The sequence below is a fragment of the Falco naumanni genome, chromosome 5, assembly GCF_017639655.2.
Source record: "Falco naumanni isolate bFalNau1 chromosome 5, bFalNau1.pat, whole genome shotgun sequence".
Classification (NCBI taxonomy): domain Eukaryota; kingdom Metazoa; phylum Chordata; class Aves; order Falconiformes; family Falconidae; genus Falco; species Falco naumanni.
The window spans coordinates 1,656,720-1,675,448 of NC_054058.1; the positions used below are offsets into that span (position 1 = coordinate 1,656,720).

The 18,729-nt window shown below is 42.0% G+C and overlaps 1 protein-coding gene across 3 annotated transcripts in view; it reads left to right on the top strand.

Annotated features, from left to right (window-relative positions):
* MAN1A2 (mannosidase alpha class 1A member 2) overlaps positions 1 to 15,116 on the top strand; it is a 144,288-nt gene extending 129,172 nt beyond the window's left edge. Inside the window, exons 12-14 of one of the 3 annotated variants that reach the window (XR_005827949.1) lie at positions 6,473 to 6,588; positions 10,417 to 10,932; positions 13,717 to 15,116. Coding sequence is in view for 1 of the 3 variants with exons in the window: in XM_040594493.1 (XP_040450427.1) it covers positions 6,473 to 6,588; positions 10,417 to 10,549 (249 nt within the window). In the remaining 2 variants the exon portion in view is untranslated. Of the gene's footprint in view, positions 1 to 6,472; positions 6,589 to 10,416 lie in introns of all 3 variants that reach the window. The other 2 variants (XR_005827950.1, XM_040594493.1) reach the window with 2 other exon arrangements.
* The last annotated feature ends 3,613 nt before the right edge of the window (positions 15,117 to 18,729 follow it).

Here is an 18,729-nt window from a genome sequence, read left to right on the forward strand (position 1 = left end):
CAAAGAAATGGATTCAGTAACCTCCTCCTTGCCAGTGTGCGTACTACAGATGCTTTCTGATCTAACACCAGCTCCTGTCAGAAGCTATGGCTGGATGATCCAAGCCGAGACTGGGTCCTTTCTACTAGGTTAAAGAATTTACAGATGTACATTTTTTCAGCCCAGGAGCTGTCTTTTAAGCGCACTGCAAAGCATGTCTTTGAATTGAGTTTTGTTTGGTTTTCTCTATTTGCCTTCATCTCTTCGTCCCCATTAATGCTTTCAAACCAAACCCTCCCTGCCTCCTCCCCTGCCTCCAGTTTCTGCGGCGTGCAGGGCAGGAATTTATTTTATACTTCTGTCAACCTGCATCAAAGTTGTCAGTCAAGCAGCCCGTGTACTTTAACTGCCTGTGTCCTTACAGAGTGCCTTTTTTTGCTTGCTTCCTCAACAAAAAGTTTCTTTATCCAACATAGCTGTAAAATATTCTTTAACTCTTCATAAATGGTTTTGCATACAACTCCCTCCCACAGTTCCAGATTTTCTTACTCTACCAGCTAATTAATTAACTACTAACTCAGCAGCTTGGGAAGGTTTTTTGTTCCCCAGGGCTTTCTATTCCGTGCATATAGATAATAAATTCTTGTGTTTACTCCTCACACCTACACTCTACTTTTCCTTCTTCCCTACCACACGCAGCTCTTGTTGAGTTTATTCCTCCATTTATAAATAATCTGGTATGACACACAGAGCTGTCGGCTTGCTGCTGTTGTACAACACTGTCTGCATTAACTTCCCTTTTGCCTTTCAACCACTGAAGCATACTTTGAAATCTGTATTGTAGACATCTCGTGGTGAATGATATTTTCTTCATCAGAAGTCTAGTAGCTCTTTTAAACTTTTGGGGAAACAGAGTGGGGTGGGGTTTTTTTTCTGAGTTCTAAATGGTCTTCATTTTCTACATTGAGCCTGTGTAGCCTGGTGTCTGAGGACTGAGTTCTTGGTGGTCTCCCTTGTTTGCTTCTTTCAGTGGATTACATTCCTACCTGAATGGGTTTGGGTCAGTTCACTGATGCATTAGAGATCTGCTGCTGTCATTTTGACACTTCAGGGGTGATCCAGGATACACTGCAGAACCACCTGGCTTTTAAGTATACTGCATTACTTAAGTTTCTTTAGCACTTCCAGCCCAGACCTCTCCCTTTTATCAATGAGTATTTGCACAGAGGGCTAAATTGTGTGCATGTGCAGATCTATGTACTGTATTTTCTTAGTTAGTAGCTTTTTTTTGGCCTTATTTTCTAGATTTTTGGACAAAAATTGGGCATTTTAGTGCAGGGGATGTGCTTTGACCAAGGCCCGTTTTGTCACGTCTTTCCAAATCCAGTGTCTGTGGGGGAAAAAAAACAGGTAGTTGAATCTTATATTGCCTCAGCAATCATAAATCCCTGTGACAGGGTGTCTCTCTTGCCCAGTAAGAAAAGGCTAATTCTCCCTAATACTATACTTAGCACTAGAGACAACAGCCATCTCAATTGTATTAGGCCAGCCAAATTGGATGATGGTAAGCTGGGGGGCTGGCTGGAGTATTACGTGTGCAAGATATTCAGGGTAAATACAGAAAATAACTAAAATCCTTTTTAGGCTAATTATTTGAAAGCAATAAGAGCCACCACTTCACAGTAGGCATGTAAAGCCAATTACTAATCTGAGTGAATGAAGGGTTCAAATATTTGTCGGGGACTTGCATATCTGACTAAGTAGGATTGCACCATGGAGGCTGCAGAGTTCATTCAGAGTTTCTACTTACAGTAAAAATGATATACGATACCTTGAGTTTGGGCTAACTTCAGGCAAATTGAGGATTGATGGTAAGATGGAGTGGAAAGATCTATAGCTCTCTGCTTAGTGAAGCGGAGTAGACAGAAAAGAGCCGGGCAAAAGTTGGAGGTGAAAGAAACATGGGTTCACAGTTGAGGGCTTGGTAGCTGTGGGTACCACGTCTGGTGAAGAAACTGGCACAGTTTCTATGAGCATGTTGTTGGCATCATCAAGGAGAGTCACACTTGCAACCACAAGAACACCCTCAGAGGAACTGAGGGAGCTGGGGTCCAATCTAGAGGCACTTCTGATTTTATTTCCAAAGAACTTGGAGCAACTCTGACCTCCCTGTATGTCACAGGCCCTGAAATTTCACTTTGTGCCATTTTTGACACACATGCATTTGGCAAGAGTACACTGTTGCATATTCTTCTGCTCTATTCTTGATTTGAATAAAGGGACCTGGAAAATCCACTTCTTTTGGTAGTTTGTTCCATTATTTAATTACTTGTGCTGTTAAAAATACGTGCTTTATTTCCCATTTGAGTTGGTCTAGTTTCAGCTGTCAATCACTGGATTTTCCTATGACTTCCCATACCATATTAAAATGTCTTTTATTCCCCCATGTTTTCTTTTCAAAGAGCTTTTATAGATTGTAATAAGCTTACTACCGAGTCTACTTAAGATTCTAAACAAATTGTGTTATCTTACTGTAAAGCATTTTCTCCAAATGTCTGCACCCACATCAGTTCATCATTCTTTTTTTAAAATTAATTCTAGAATTCCGTACTCCAATTTTGACTTTACCCACAGCCCTGTGCAAAAGTATAATTATATCCCTGCTGCTGTTTACTGTCCCTGTGCGTGCACCTGCCACAATAGCCCAGCAGGAGCTCCTCCTGAATTGTCTCATGTGGCCACTGAATTCTTTGAAGTGTCTCTGCTTCCCCGGCTAATCTGGTTCTGCAGTTACACAGCCTTTATGTCTAGATTTAGGATTATGTGCCTGGTTGTATGAAACTCGCTTTGTTTGGGGCCCCGTTACTGCCAGATTACGCTGTGCTGTTATTTATCTCTGTCATTTTTGCCAGCAGCGGCATTGTGGTGATTGATAAAACTTCGGACTGCTCCTTGTGGATCTCTGAGAGGCAGTTCTATTTGGTGATGATTTTACATTGCCAGTTTGTTCTTAGAGCACTGTGAGTCAGTTTTAAATTAAGACAGTGATATTAGTATGGTGTAGAGCTGCTTTGTCTTATCATAACATCCTATGGTACCATGAATTGCTTTAGAAATTTTTAAGTTTATTACAGCTCTGCAGTTACCTTTCTTTGTCAATTTGTAGACCTCAAACAATGAAATCAAGCTTGGGAGCAAGATAGTTTTCTATAAAACCGTGCTGATTGGTGTCAATTATCCTCTTATATTCTATATTTTTACATGTGTTTCCATAGTTGTTTGAAGCTAACGTCAGGTGTGTCATCCTAAAATTATGCAGCCTGCCGATGCTTCATAATAGTAGCATCGCCTTGATACCCTTCCAGTCATCTAGGACTTCCAGGGTGCAACAAATTTAGCATCACTTTATCAAGGAGACTGGTCTCCAGCTCTTGAGTGAAAGGGCATCCAGGTGGCAAATCAGATGCCTCTACAGCAAGTACTCTGCGATCTGTGTGAAGGCAGAGCACTGCAAATGTCAAGTGCCTTTTAAGCAGCTTGTCTATGGCACCAAACTTTGCAGCCAGTGTCCTGAAGTTCTGTGCACCTCTCAATCAAGGACCATTCGTTTATCCATTTTTGGATGAATAGCTGTATAGCAACCTTTCAGAGGAATTTTTCCTCTGTTGTTTATTACTGCCTGTAGTGTCTAGATCTCTGATCAACTAGGATAAATCCTCTGCCTATCCTGAACTCCAATCTAGCCAGCGTCTGGTTCCCCAAGGAGAGATTTCCGAAGATATAAAACTACTTGGTAATTTCAAAGGGGGGAAAAAAAATCGATATAAATCACATATTTTTTTCTTTCTTCGGGCTTCTAGACCTGCTATAGCTGCACCAGTGTTGTGCTTAGTTATCCAAGCGTGAGAGCCTTACAGCACAGAGCAGGATCTCAGTGATACCTGTTATCTGCAATCTCCAAAATAAACGAGTTGTGTCTCTTACGATGACTTGGGGATTTAATTCTTCAGGGGGAAGGAGACAGTGTCCTCACAGTGATACCATTTGTTACTTCTTTCCATTTTGCCACAATCACTAGCAAGGTTTTCCTGTCCAAGCTATGGCACACAATGTCAGCATCGCTGAATCACTGACCAGAGGAACACCTGCAAGGTCAGGCTCTGCATGCTAGAAATTCTGGCAGAATTGTAACTGTTGGCGCTTCCCCCCCCACATCTTGCCGTACTCCAGAGCAGAGACAAGGTCGTGCTCCGCAGTACTATATAAAAGGGATGGTGGCAAGAGGAGGCACTTCATTGCCTGCCAAGGTGCTTTGGTTCTTGTTGACTGACACGCCACCTGCCTAATAGCTGTAGGACTCGTGGGGAGGAGCATGCAGGTGGTTCCATAAACAGCATATGCATCATTTCTTCAGAAGTCAGCCAAACAATTTTTTCTTTTCCCATTTTGGTTTGGGGGTTTTTTGGCTGCCATGTGATAGCTAGCATCACTTGTGGTGTGCAAGAGCATGCAGACAGATGGTCACATATGTGATGCTGTTGGGCTAGATGTGTCACATACACCTTTCTCTCCAGACTGTAGAGAAAATATGGTCAACCCAAATCCTAGCATGTAAATAGTCTTGGTGTAGCCCTGGCCTGCACCAGTAACCAGATCGGAGAAGAATTCATGCAGACTCTTTCTCCTTTTAGGCTCAAGTCCTGACAAAAAAAAAAGGGGAGTTTCCATCCAAAGTTGAAGAAAGCTTTCCTTGACATAAGGAATTAGAGAATTAGATTTTGCCAAGAAAGACTGTACCTTTCCTGCATAAGCTCAGGCTCTAGAGCCACAGCCATTCCAGTAACATCTTTTTGCCAGTCTCTCCTCTCACTCTTTAAAAATCTTGGCCTTTAGAAATTTAAAAGAACTTTGTACAGTCTGGATTATTCTTTGGTCCATGAACAGCCTCACATTTCCACAGGGTAAGAGTGATACTCGGAGGAGGTTAGCTGTAGTACCTGATGTGCTGTGACTTACTGCCCTAGGTACCTTGCTCGTTGCCTTTTCACTTTTCCTCCTGATTTCAATGATGGCATCTACAAGCATTCTTCATACATGTGTCCAGTGGAAAATTCTCCTTTGTGTCTCGATATTTCTAGTATCCAAAGGCTATAGTAAGGACCTTGGAGAGTTAATTTTTGTTTGATTTGTTTTCTCAGCAAAGAGGGACATCATTCAAAACTTAATTGCCCCCTGCCTTGACTCCCCTCAGCTTCTGTTGGGTATAACTAGCAAAAATCAGAATTAACAAAAATCTGGGCCTAAAGCACCATGCAGAGGGAAACTTCACACAGGCTAACAGGCCGAGTTGTAGGTCACCGAACTCGGGGAGCTGCCTACCTTCGGTGGCTGGTAATGACAGACATCCTGAACCAAACATTTTCCTTCATCGCTGCACCTTTTCTGCCCCTGTATGAATCTTTTGAAATAGTTGGTGTCTACTGAGGAAGCACTGCCAAACAGCAGGGAAGCACAAATAACCTGTGAATCATTTCAGAGTCCTTTTTTTGGGCCTGGTTTTAATGGCCGATATCCTTGTGTGCTGCAAGGTGGTGCATGTGAGTGGAATAATGAAAGCGTAGGCGAGAGGCGCTCTGAGCTACTAACACGTTCTTTCCAGTCTCCTCCTCTTCTATTGTGCTTCTTGCAGTACTGTGTTGGAGCTGACTAGCTGGGTGATTTGTGAATCACGGATCCATTGGCCCCTTTCTGCATGGAATGTTTATGGATTTAAACTTCATGCTTTAAAGATAAAGAGCTCTTCTGCAGCCCAGCACACAAGCTGACTTGAGTTTCAACTGTGTAAAGGGAAAACAAAGAGCAGCACATGTAGGAGATGGAAATGTGGGGAGAAAGCAGCAGCTGGAAGAGTTCATAAGGTGAATTCAGCAGTCCCTAAAGACGAGTACAGTATTTTATTCCTACTTTCAGTAAGTCCCTATGACTTGCTACTAGTGACAGAGTTCCTATAACTCTTCAAACTCTTCCAGCTGTGAAATCCAGGGGCATTGGTCATCTTCCTGTGCACCTCAGCACATGTTGCATTGATTAACTGATGGATGTTCTACTCCGTGTTACCTATGAGGAGCTGTACCAGCTCAGAGCAAAAGTCTGCTGAGTCCATGTCCTGTCATTAATATCAGTCAACAGTAAATACCTAGGAAAGAAAGTATTCTTCCCCAGAATACTTTCTTAGCACCTGGCAGTTTGCCAGATGTGCTGTCATTAGTAGCCTTGGAGGGATTTTACTTCTGTATGTGTCCAGTCCCTTTTTTTTTTATTTTGGTCAGCATAAACTGTTAATATCCACAGCGTCCTGTGACGAGGAGATTCACAACAGAATAATGGATCGTGGGAAGAACTACCTCCTTTGTTGATCAAGCCTGATCCTTTAATGTTTCCAAATTTTGTTTTACAATTAAATTCTCCTTTTCTTTTTCCTTCTTCCTTGCAGGCAATTGACAAGTATTGCCGAGTCAGTGGTGGGTTTTCTGGTGTCAAGGACGTCTATTCCTCATCTCCTACATATGACGACGTACAGCAGAGCTTTTTCCTTGCTGAAACTTTGAAGTAAGTGCTCTTCAGTCTTGCATCTTCCTGTAAAAGCTGGCATCTAAGTTCTAGAAGAGTGCGGTGGGTCAACAAATAATCTTGTCTTGTCAGCATGGGTTTTTGCTTTGGGCTTGCTTTTGTTCCCAGGTTTATGGTCCTGGATCAGTCTGTTTTACAAGCAGAAGAGACAAGTGGAATTTCCCATAAAAGAAGCTTGTGCTGAGAGAGCTTTAGTTTTTAAGATTTCTCTTTGATTTCTGACATCACAGCAGAGAAGAGGTTATCTTTTTTTAAGAAATTCCCTTTGCAAAAGACACTTTTTTTTAGTTGGATAAACTGACTTGGCCTGTCTTATACAAGTAGTTGCTACGCTCTGATGTACGACCTGTTTCTCCTGTGTCACTGTAAGGGAGTAAATGCGTGGAACAAAAGCCCTTCATGCCCTTGGATGATTTTTCTGTATTTATCCCACAACATGTTTTTCTAGAATGCTTTTTGGCATAAGCAAGAATATCACACATATTTTATAATCTGTTACATAAATATTTTTAATTCAGTCAGATCAGTAGGACACCTGTAGTCCACCCTGCAGAAGCTAATCCACTCTGTTGTGTATTTGGTTCAAGGTAAAATGTTCAGAGTCATTGGTCTCTCACCACGTTTCTTTTCTAATTAATAACAAAAAATGCTATACTAGAATATGCTATAACGTCTGACTTGTGGAGGTGATGCATACAATAAGAAAAGCTAGTATAAAGATAGGAATATGTTATGGGGATTTTATTAAGAGACACATTTTTAAAACTGAGCTAGCTATGTCATGGCTACTCATCTTTTTCATCATTGACACAAACCAGCTATCAAGAGCACTGTTTTGTCACATGGTTGTCATCGCTCTGAGGTATTTTGCCCATGAAGCAATGTCCTAACATGTGGCAATTTTCTTAATACTCAAGTTACATCAGCAAGTTTGGTAATACAGCTCTGGCATTGAAATCTCCCAAGATTCCTGTATTGGTTACCTCCCTGAAATCTTGTGAATTGTCTGCTTTTGTAAGAAAAGTGTCTGAATTGGCTTATATTCCTTACGCCCCACCCACCCTTTTTTTTTTTTTTTTTTTTCCTCCTGCATAACAGTTTGGAGAATGTTTTAGTTTGTTAAATTCATAGGCAGGTGCCACTGCTGGGAGTGTGAATGCGGCCAGAACTGCTATTAGGAGACACAGTTGTTGCCTCTGCTTACATACCTATACCACTTTCTGCCAACGTGTGATGGAAGGGATGATACATACGTTGTTGCACAAACATGTTAGCAAGGAAGGCTCAGTAAGGTGCCCTTTCTGTCTTTACAAGCCGGTGATATGACAAAAAAACCTGTTGTAATCATTTGGCAGTCTAGCATGCCATGCAGGCTTTGCACAATAAACAGGGTTTCTGTACAGTATCAGCAATGTCAAATATTCAGGTCTTAATGGTAGCTGATGTATGTGAACATTAATTTTGGGTATTGGGAGATCAAAATGCAGCAGGGAGAAAGCAGGTCCTGAAAGTGGCAATGCTGGTGCCTACTTCAAGCACCACAATGTTTCACTGGCAAGAAGGGACTCCGGGTTCATCACATGTAAGAGGAGAATCTGGCTACTCTATCCTTCTGCTGGCTCCGTACCAAATTCCTCTACGTAGTCACAATACTTCTTTTCCCCAGGTTATCGTTATAAAACAGAAAGTCACCCACTGCCGCCTCTGTTGTTCTCAGGATCTGGAGACTAAAAGCTATACTCCCAAAAAGAGAGGCAGCAGTTTCAAACAGGTCCAGTCAGAGAAGCAATACCTCCCCAGGAACTGATCTTAAACAATGGATCTGCCTATAAAAGCCGAATTAGAGAAGGAACTCTGTAGTGGCAAGGCTGACCTTTGAAGTATCACCAGAATTCTGTCTGCATCTTAAATAATCACAAGGAAATCTGAAAATTCACTGATGCATCACTCAGTGATGGGATGTACTACAGTGCAAGCATTGCAAAAGAAGCTAGTTCTAGGAAGGAACACAGAAAATTTTATTGGCTTTTAGTTAGGATCATTTCCCGCTTGTGGGACAAAGCGAAGTTGTATCGGAGAGCTGGATATTAGATTTTTGACATTGATGCAGTTGGCATAGCCAAACCAGAAACTGGTATCACTTCAAGATAAAATAGAGAACATAAGGTCAGGATAGCTCAAATGGCTGTGAAAATAAAGACAGGGTGTGATGCCATGAGGAAAATGAAGATGTCCCTCAGAAGAGGGACATAAAATGTGTGTTATGGAATGTTTGCTGTGACCTTTTCTGGTGGTGTTAACAACTTCTGCATCTTTGTTCCTCTCAAATTCAAAGTTGATACCTCTCCCAAACATTCATTGTTGCTGTTCAGATACTTTGTCTTATCACTGATACTTGGCAAATTATGAGAGTTTGGGCAGTATGAGTGGCAGGGAGGTAGCTGTTGAGTGGGAAGGAGCAAGGCCTAGAAATAGGTAGCTTAAGTTATTCCAGGGAAGAGCATTAATCAAATTAGGAAGGTGAGTTTGAGTAAGATGAAACATTGCTGCTGTGGTGAAAAAGAGTTTGGAGAGCTGCAGAGGGAGAACGCAAGGTAGGAGTACAGAGGAAAGGAAAGGCGTGACTCTCTGAAGATGAATGAAAACCAGAGAAAGACACCTAGACATGTGGAACAAAATCATCTCATCACGAAATGTTTATCTGTAAACAGTTAATTGGTGAGGAAGGAGAGAAGAGGTAGAACTTCACTGACTGGATTGTGCTGTGGACGCAGCTGGCAAATGAAGGCCATGGGAGAAGCATCAGGCAGTGACACACAACTGTGGGCAGTAGACGCTACCAGCATCTGACTGAGGGAGAGGGAAGTGACAGCAGCCTCAGCAGAGTGACTGCAGAACAACATGTGTGCACATTGTGGATGTGACAGAGTGGGAAAAACACCCCGTCTTTGTCACATGCTGCAAGACCTATTATTTTGTGGATGGCAGGAAAGCAAGCTGTAGCAGGAGCTTAGAGGTCCTCTACACCCATGGTGTTACGCTTGCACAGTCAGGTTTTCTGGAACAAGGGAAATGTCTTTAGAATTTTAGCAATTGAGTTTGGAAGCCTTGACGAATATCCCTACCACCAGTATCTCCTACAAAGTACGGCACAGCCGCAGTCGAAAGTGTGTATTAAGAAGAACCAATACACATCTTCCACCTATGTCCAGAAACCTTAGCTTTGTTGAACACCGCATTTGCTCTGCATTGCTTTCTGATGTACAACACTTACGAATCCCCTCTGCACGATATATTGGCTCATTTCATCCCACCAGAAGCTGAACCAGCTTCCAGGACAGTGGTAACAAGTCAAATATCTGGCATGTCTTAGTGGCTTCTCTTGTGCTTCCTTGAAATCTTTGATGTAGGTGAAAGAGGATTAGTAATCTCCAAGTGGGTTTACTCTATTAAGAAGAATTTTTTGCTGTCTTCTCTGCTCCCCTGTCCTCCAAATCCTGGTGCCTGGGGTCTTGACGTTTGTTTTACATTGCAAGTCTTTGAAAGGAGTCTTGAAAAACAAGTTATTTGGAAAGATTAAAATGCTGTCTTCATAACTTTTCATTGAAGGGCTTGGTCATGATAAAAATGACTCTTCAGATCACTCTAACAGGGAAGGTTGTGTGGGTGCTATACAAACGCTGAAAGCAAGTAACTTGGTTATAGCTTTAGCTGCTTGACTGGTGGGGCCTGAAGCTGCTGTGTTGCCCCAGCCTCTGTTGCTCTGCTTTAATACCCACCATTTTTCCTCTTTGTCTTGATACCTAGGTATTTGTATCTGCTTTTCTCCAACGATGACCTTCTACCACTAGACAACTGGGTTTTTAACACAGAAGCTCATCCTCTGCCTGTTTTACATTTAGCCAACACCACACTGTCAGGAAATCCTGCATATCGATAAAAACAGCTCTTTGAAGAGGATAAGAGACTGTTTTCAGCTCTGTTTTGTTTACATGGACCACTTGAGACTTTAAGCAGGAGAGGAGACAGACGCTTGATAAAACTAGACCTCTGAGGAAAGCAAGTACCGGCGTGAGAAATGAAGCACTTCAACATATAGATAAGTTAAAAGTTCTGTTTTACACATGACCAAAACACATTAGTGTGGTATTTGCAGGACAGAAACTTCATGTGCTTTGAACCCTAGCAAGACACGGAAGCTACTGTTTAATATAAATGCAGCAGTGTAAGGAAGAAGAGGCTTTCCCATTCAGGGAGAGGAACTTGCTGCTGCTGCTGTTTGCTGTTGAAAGGAACAACACGCCAGTCACGTCTTCAGATCGGGTGGGTTCCAAATACCTAGATTTTCTTTTTCTTTTTCTTTGTTTGATGATGGCATGAACAAAGCAACAACAAAAAGCAACATCACTGCACCAGCAGCATCGGGATTTGAATATTTTTTTTCTGTACCTGTCTGAATTTTCTAAGGAGGATCTGTTTGTCCGGATTGGCAGCCATTCTCAGGGCCTCTAAGCTATTAAAGCTAAACTCTAAAAACTATTTCCCTCCTCATTTTCCCTTTTCAAATAATGCTTTTATAATAAGAAAGATCTGTGTTGTATGCTTACATCCAAAAAAACAGTTAGTAAGCATTTAGTTTGTAGTTCGCTGTCAGCAATGTGGGCTTAGTTCATTTGGCAAGTACAGTCACAGAGTCTGGAGCATATCATGGGTAGGAAGGAGGCTAAGTTTCCCTTCCTCAGAAATCCTGTCATATCGGAAAAAATCTTTCTTATTAGTCCTGGTTCTTAAAGCTAAATAAACACAGATGACAACATGAGAAAAACAGTCTCTCAAGATTTGTATAGGAGGGTATGTTATATGGTACTTAAAAATGCTCCCTGTAAGCTAAGCAGTAGGAGTTTGTTGCTTTATGTTTTTCCACACCATCTGGATTTTTCCCAAAAGTTACAATTTCATTCTCTGGGTACTATTCACAGAACCTTTTTTGCAGGTGTGTGTATGACAGAAGCCCCAAACTGCCTTTGAATTAGTTTATAAAACTCCCTTTCTTCTGGGTGCTCCAGTACAAAGCCAACGTGATCATCTTTGAAAAAAACGTAACATCTCTTGCGTATGAGTGTGAAAAGACATGGTCTCTTCTTCCCTTAGTTTATGAGAAATTAAATGGTACCTGCATGTGTTTTTTCAAGTACTCCTGGGCTTGGCAGAGCAATATCACTTAAGTGGAGTCTGCTTTAGTCTTCACTTACTAGCTAAAAGAAGTTTTGTCTTTTCAGGTATATCTCAATCTCTTTGTTTTACTGTTGCTCTAGAATCCTTACAGCTCAAATTATTCCTTTTGTTCCCCTTCATAGCTCTCAAATTCTCTTACCATGGTGGCTGGCCCCTTTGCTGAAAAAGAGCTGTGAGGTGCACCCTTCCTCCCTAATTAGTGCACAGGCTGAGTGTCTAAAAAAATCTTGATTGTGTTTTCATACTGAAGTGAATGGAAGAATTCTTCAGTGAGCTACAGCAGTACAGCATCAGATCTAAAAGGAGTGAGTGCTATTTGTCCCCCTCAAAAAATCTTTTTATATGAAGGCTTATATATAAAAGCTTTTCTCTCTATCATATTGTAACTGACTCTACGTTATACTAGCACTTCCCCCATAAGATTTTTCTTCACTCATCTTTGACACTTAAACATAGAAATCAGCACATGATCTAAGAAAAAAATGCTATCAAACGCTTTTTTCCAGTTACTTTAGTTTAAGAGGAGGAAGACCTAGAGCCTGGAAAAAACTCCCATCTCAATGTTTTTACCTTAGTACCAGTTATTTAGCTACTGTAATGTGCAGTAGTATCTTAAAAATAATTCGAGAATTATAAAGTAATCAATATAGTGAATAATAATGATTCAAGTAATTGTTTATTTAAAATGAGAAGTAGCTTAATAAATTGATTCTTCGTACTGGTCCCACTTTAGTTCATTTTTCTAATTAGTATTCAGTGACTTACTGAAGAGCTAATCATTTTTCATTTTCCAAAGTTCAGATATGTTGCATTTTCAAATTGAGTTCTTCCCATCCCATGAGAACTGTTATTAGTTTAAAACTGCACTCGATCACCTTGTTCTCCTAAATCTCTCCGGGTACAAAGGAAAAAAACGAAAAGCAGAGACTTCTATTTTCAAAAAGAAAAAAAGAAAAAGGCTTTTGCCATGTCATACACCCATCCCTGTACACCTCCTGATAAATGCAGATGTAGAATGGCTGCCAGTCTGTTCAGAGAAAGGTCAAGGACAGAATTCTGGAGTCCCAGAAACAGCAAGCTTATCATTGCTGCTCTTCCATCGCCCTCTTGTGAATCAAAGAGCGACCCCTCAAATTAACCCCTCCATGAATCCCCATGGGTTAACTCACTGCCACAAGAATGCTTGAATTGAGGACCTAAGCCATTTCATGTTATGGGATGGTGTTTTTCTCAGAGCAGGTGTACAGTACTGCTATTTCTTCTTTGTGTAGACAAGCAGCAGGTACCAAATAAAGGACGCTTGTTTCTCGTTTTCCAGTTACCCCAACGGCCGTCAGTTTCTACTCTATCACTCTTTAAAATACAAACTATCTTTTTGCTCCAGAAGCTACTGATGTGCATAGTCCATCAAAAATAATGCATTTTAAGGACTAATTGCTGTGTCATTTATGAATCTGATCCTGAGATTTCCTAACGCAAGCTGAGTTTGGAGGTAATGGGTTCTGGGTGAGGTGTGTGCATAATAACCAAGCGCCACGGATATTGAACCTTCTGACTGAAGTGACATGCCCTCGGTCTGAGTCCTTCACAGAGAAGTAGGTTCTGATCTGCAGGGTGGCGTTACGTGCAACCCAAAGTTCAGACTGTTTTCCCTCTGGGTACTTAAGGTACAGTAGAATATTGCCATTTTCATTCCGTTGCTGCTGTGTTACATACTTTCATGAAGATAGAGTGTAAATTTAAGCACAAAATGACTTTTTTAGTCCTAGTTGTTTCTGAGTCTTGCACTGTATTCTCTAACAAAACAATCCTCGTTTTCTTTAGGTAGCTGTCCCACTTTACCGATTTATACAATACCCTCTCCTCTTACAGGATGAATTAAAGAACAGAAAATCATGTACGGTTTTGGCACACTGGATTTGGGCAAGAGCCTGGAAATCCCAGAATTGTCTATTTCCTGTTTGCATGCAGTCAAAACAAGGATGTTCAGTTCTTTTCCTAATCCAAGCCTCAAGCTTGCCTGTTGGTCAGGATCTGCTAGCAGTAAATTTTTTTCTAACACTTACAGCTTGACTTTTCAAAGAAGCCAGATTTCTGCAGCTTCCATTGATCACCCCGGAGCTGTGTGCGTCCTGCAGTCAAGAAGTCAACTTCTTAAGCTTTGTCTTCTAAATAAAAACAAAATCCTTGAGTCATATTCTGGGTGTCCTTAAAACTGAATGTTTAAGAAAAGTATGGAAAATAGTAGGTACTCTGGAGTAAAGGGAAGAGCAGGTAATTCCCTGTGCCAGTCTCACCTTTGAGGCTTCTTTAGTTCCCTACTCCAAGTTTGTGGATCATTGTCTTCTGTCTCCTAATCGCTGACATGTTCTCACCCAGTATTTTACAAGATTTGAATGTTGATTTATCTGGGTTCTGAAAAGTAAAAAATAGTTACACTCCCTGTAATACCATCCTTTAAGGTTAAAGGTCTACGCTGTGCTGACCTGCAGCTAAGCAAAGCCCCACTGGGCTGTCTTTTATGACCCTGTCTTCTGCCCCTGAGGAAATGGTATTACAAACCTTCGTAATAAGTCACTAATGGCATCAACTTTGAAAGGATTAACAATGTCACCTGGCATCCACAGAAAATGGTGATTACTACAACATCTCAGGGTTGTAGTAAACAGGCTTTTAGCAAATTGAGCCTGTTGCGTACATTAATAGGTCTAGTCCGTGTTTTTAAGGAGACAAATAAGAAACAGACTTCTTGTTATTAGGGAAAAATGAAAGCAAGCTGTTGATCCCTGATAAGGCATCCCTCTTTCACTCCTTGAATGTTGAGAAACAGTCTTCTGACTCAAGAGTTTAAGTTGCCATACAAAGAGGAAACCCAGGCTCTTTTGCAAGTTATGTGCATACAACTGTAGCAGAGATGATAAGCACTAGCTGCTTCGGCTGTCACCCCCTTCTAACAAACTGCTCTGTAATTGCCCAGGAAAGTTGGGAGCCACCAAAGTCAAAGGAGACAACCTGACTTGTTACGGTGAATTGTTGCCTTTAATCCTAATCGCTTGGTGGAAGTTGGATTTGCATTCTACCTTTATTCTTGCTTTGTCTAAAACTGACAGATTATTTTTCCTCCAAAAATAATAAAAGGGCAAAAGTCTATCTTCTGATGTGGAAACCTTCTGCCTCTGACCTGGAATCCTGCATATGTACTTTTTACAGATTAAAAATAATATTGTATATAAAAAGAAAAAATTGAATAAAGAATGTCTTTAAGTGAAAAAGGTGTGTTTTGTGTCCTTTGCCTCCAAGAGCAACCTCCTGTAGCATGGGACTGTGAAGCTGATCCTGTGTCGTAGGCTTGGTGGTGCTGCAGCTTTTTTCTCCCCCGCAGCTCTGCTCAGGACTTTGCCAACTTAAACGTGCATCAGGACCCCCTGTTGCAAAGTGAAACCCCTGTACCCCCCTTGCTTGCTTTTAACGGGTCACTGTAGTGCTCAAATTGTTCTCAAGATGCAGCTAAATGTACAACAGTTCGAGGCTGTTTGTGTGCCGTTGCGAAAGCCACCAAATCTCACAAAATTTTGAGATTTCTACCCTTTTGTTAAATTTGCATGAAAGGGGCTAAAAATTTCAAAGATTCCTAGTGATGAGGGTAACGGGGGCAGGCAGACAAGCAGTGCTACTAAATAAAGTTCTTAAGACACCAGGTTGAAGCCCCAGGTTTTCTTAATACGAACTAGCCAGTGAATTGGGCGATTAAGTCTGTCTGTTCATTCCTCTGCCTTCGGTGAAAAGGAAGAAGTTTAAATGTTGTTCACAGGGAAATTGGTGTGAGGAAATTGCTTTGAGTGAGCCTGTTTCCCCCTGCACATTTAATTCACTGGAACTGCTGCTATAGCTTTCTGTTTTGCAGGACAGCAAGTGAAGAACCAGGTTTGCTTTCTGATTCACATTCACTGTGGATAATCCTTACTGTCTGGCATCACCCGTATTGCTCGTAAGTGGTCCCTTGTTTCCATGGCGTGCTGTGACTGCCATCCTGCGTGTCCTGTTTCAGTGCTTTATATCCAATGCCCAGCCTTCCCAGGGTGCTCCTGCCTCAGGATGCAATGACCTCCTGCAGTATTACTTCATAAGAGAAAATTGCTTCCGAAGTGCCACCATTCAGTGCAGCACGTGACACCAGGTGTGTGCCTGGTGTCCTGGTACGCCGTCCATGTTGAGATCCAGTTTCGCATTCAGCTGCTGCTCCCCAGCTTTCCACACAAGCACGGCATGTTCATCGCTACTGCAGCGCCACTACCAAAGCAGCATCTTTTGTATCCGTTTACCTTCCTGTGGTGTCCTTAGCCCTTAAGCCACCTCATTGAAATTCACTTCTTCGTTCAAAGCGTGTTTGCTATGCCTATCTGTGTCACACCATCTCAGCCGCTGAGCCCTAAGGCACAAGCCTTGCCTCCTGCTCTCTCTCTATCCTTGTCTATAACATTTTGGCCCATATGGAAGGCCTTGTTACTGTCCTCACTGCTCTCCAAATGGGATCCTGCCCTTGATGGTTGCACTGCATTTTCTCTGCCTCTTCAACGGTGAAGTGTTTCATCCCTCTGTTTCTACCTCTTCTGAAACACGCTTTCTTTGCACGTCCTCTATCCAAGGATACATAAGAAATATCCTCTTTTATTTCTGCTTTGGCACTCTGTCTGCTTGTCACCCACCCCCTTCCCTTGTAGACTTTGTGATTGTGTGTGCTCCTTCCTGCAGACCCTGTGCCTTTCCTATGCATATTAATTAGCTGTATTTAAAAATCCTGAAATTGATCCTTAATGGGTTATTTTTAGCCTTCATCTTGCAGCTCTGAGACTTGGCTTCTCTCAGTGCAAAGCCATAGGCGTTCTGTGGGCTTTGGAAAGGAAACATTACTCTATTTGTGCCAGTTCACATGTGGGATGTGTGAAGGTTGGTGGTGGTGGCTTTCTTTTTAATGTGGCTTTTTCTTTTTAATGTGAAGAGCAAGAGTCTTCTTGATGACAATATTTCAGACTGAGCAAACTCCCATGTGAAAAGGTTTAAGAGCAGTCACTCATATAACCAAATTACTTGCAGGGATTTGGGGAGGAAGAAAAAGCTCTGTGTGTCCGTGTGTACCAACAGTTTCAGTTTTCTTTCTCATGTGGTTTCCATTGTACAAGTAGTTCTAGGCAACAGGTACGATACCTGTCCGTTAGCATATAAACCAGAAACGGTGAGCTGCTACATGACTGAGAAAATAGCATCATGTGTGGGTACGGGGTCATGTAGAAATCCCATGTGAACTGCATTATGGTAGAGCTGCAAAAAGGAAGAAGTAATTTCTTCCACAAGCTGGTGGTTTGTATGTTCATACCCATCTCCACCAATCCATGCTGAAGCTTCAGCAGGCAAATCAGTGGAGGAGACCCCCAAGAATGCAAGTGGATGCCAGCAGTCTGCTGCAGCAGCTGTGACAGAGGCCTGTGCACGGGTCTCGGGAGGTGAGGTACAGGAAGATTTCTCTCATGGACAGATAGACCTGTCCATGACTGGTGTGTGGATCATGCCGGCATTCCTGTGGATTCCTCCACAGAGCCTCTGGCTTGACTGGAACCATCTGTGAGACCACAGAATGTATTTTGAAGTCACTAAAGATGTAGAATTGCTTGGGATACCAAAGACAACAGTTTTCAGGGTAATCAAATACTACTTTTTCTTAGCTCTATCATTCTCCCGATGCAGAATGTCAGGTACATCTCATGTAACTGAACTTCAGTAATGTATGCAGTACTACATCTTTATTAATTTGTCTTGAAATTATGAACACGAGGGCTGCACAGTGGATAAGGAACTGGATAAAGGAGAAACAAGTATAAAATGGAGAAAGAAACTTCTAGGTGTTTTTGTGAATGTCACTAAATTCTGGTACTAGGGACAAATCTTCTATACTGGCAAGAATTTGCAGAAGAAAGTTAGGAAGAATCTTCAACAAAGAGAATGAAGGGTCAGATAATCCTGAGACCTGGAACAGCAGGAGGCAAAAGAAATTTTAAAAAAGTCAAAAGGCAAACTTGTTCCTCCAGGGACTAGGAATTAAACCTTTCACTGTAACTGGGACGTTGTCAGTCTGAAATCATTAACATTGATGAAAACTGGAACATACAGGCAGCCATAGTGACACAGATCAGCAATGCAATGGGAAAATAAGCAGGTGAAAATAAGAGGATGGCTGTGCCGTATCAGAACTGATGTCTGCCTAACCTAGCGACTTGGCTGAACAGTGACCAAGGGCAGATTCCCACAGAAGAGTAGAAAAATGTAGAGGCATGAAGGCAGGTTAATTAACATTGATAATATGCAGCTGTAGGCTGGCTTGGGGGCGGGGTGGCTGATGGGGATGAGGTGCAGCCGTGGCTGGTTCCTGCTAAGGAGTTAAATGGCTCTAAGGGGGATGGAAGAGGAGCAGCCAAGGAAGAGAGAGCTGGGAGAAGCAGAGGGAGGAGAGAGTGTGCCCTGGATGAGGAGAGACAAGGAGAAGGATGCAGCAGAGGGACTGGCCTGAAGAGTATGAAGAAACGGCAGGAACAGTAGATAAATCTTAGAAACCTTGTGGGGGTTGGTGGCTGTGCCAGGGCAAGGTGTGGGAACCACTTATTGAAGTTAACCTGGGGTGGGAGGGTAAAAGCCTGGCTAGTTTTGATAGTGATATGACAGAAAAATAAGTATATACCCTAAAATGATCTGCAGCTTCCTGAGCAGGGGAGATGTTCTTGGTAATTAGTCTGGTAAGTTCCTGAATCAGTAGAGGCTGTCAGTGTGCGGAACAAGCTCTGCCAAATTGCCTCGTGGTGCTGGCAAAGCGTGTCTGTGCTGAAAGGGTACTTT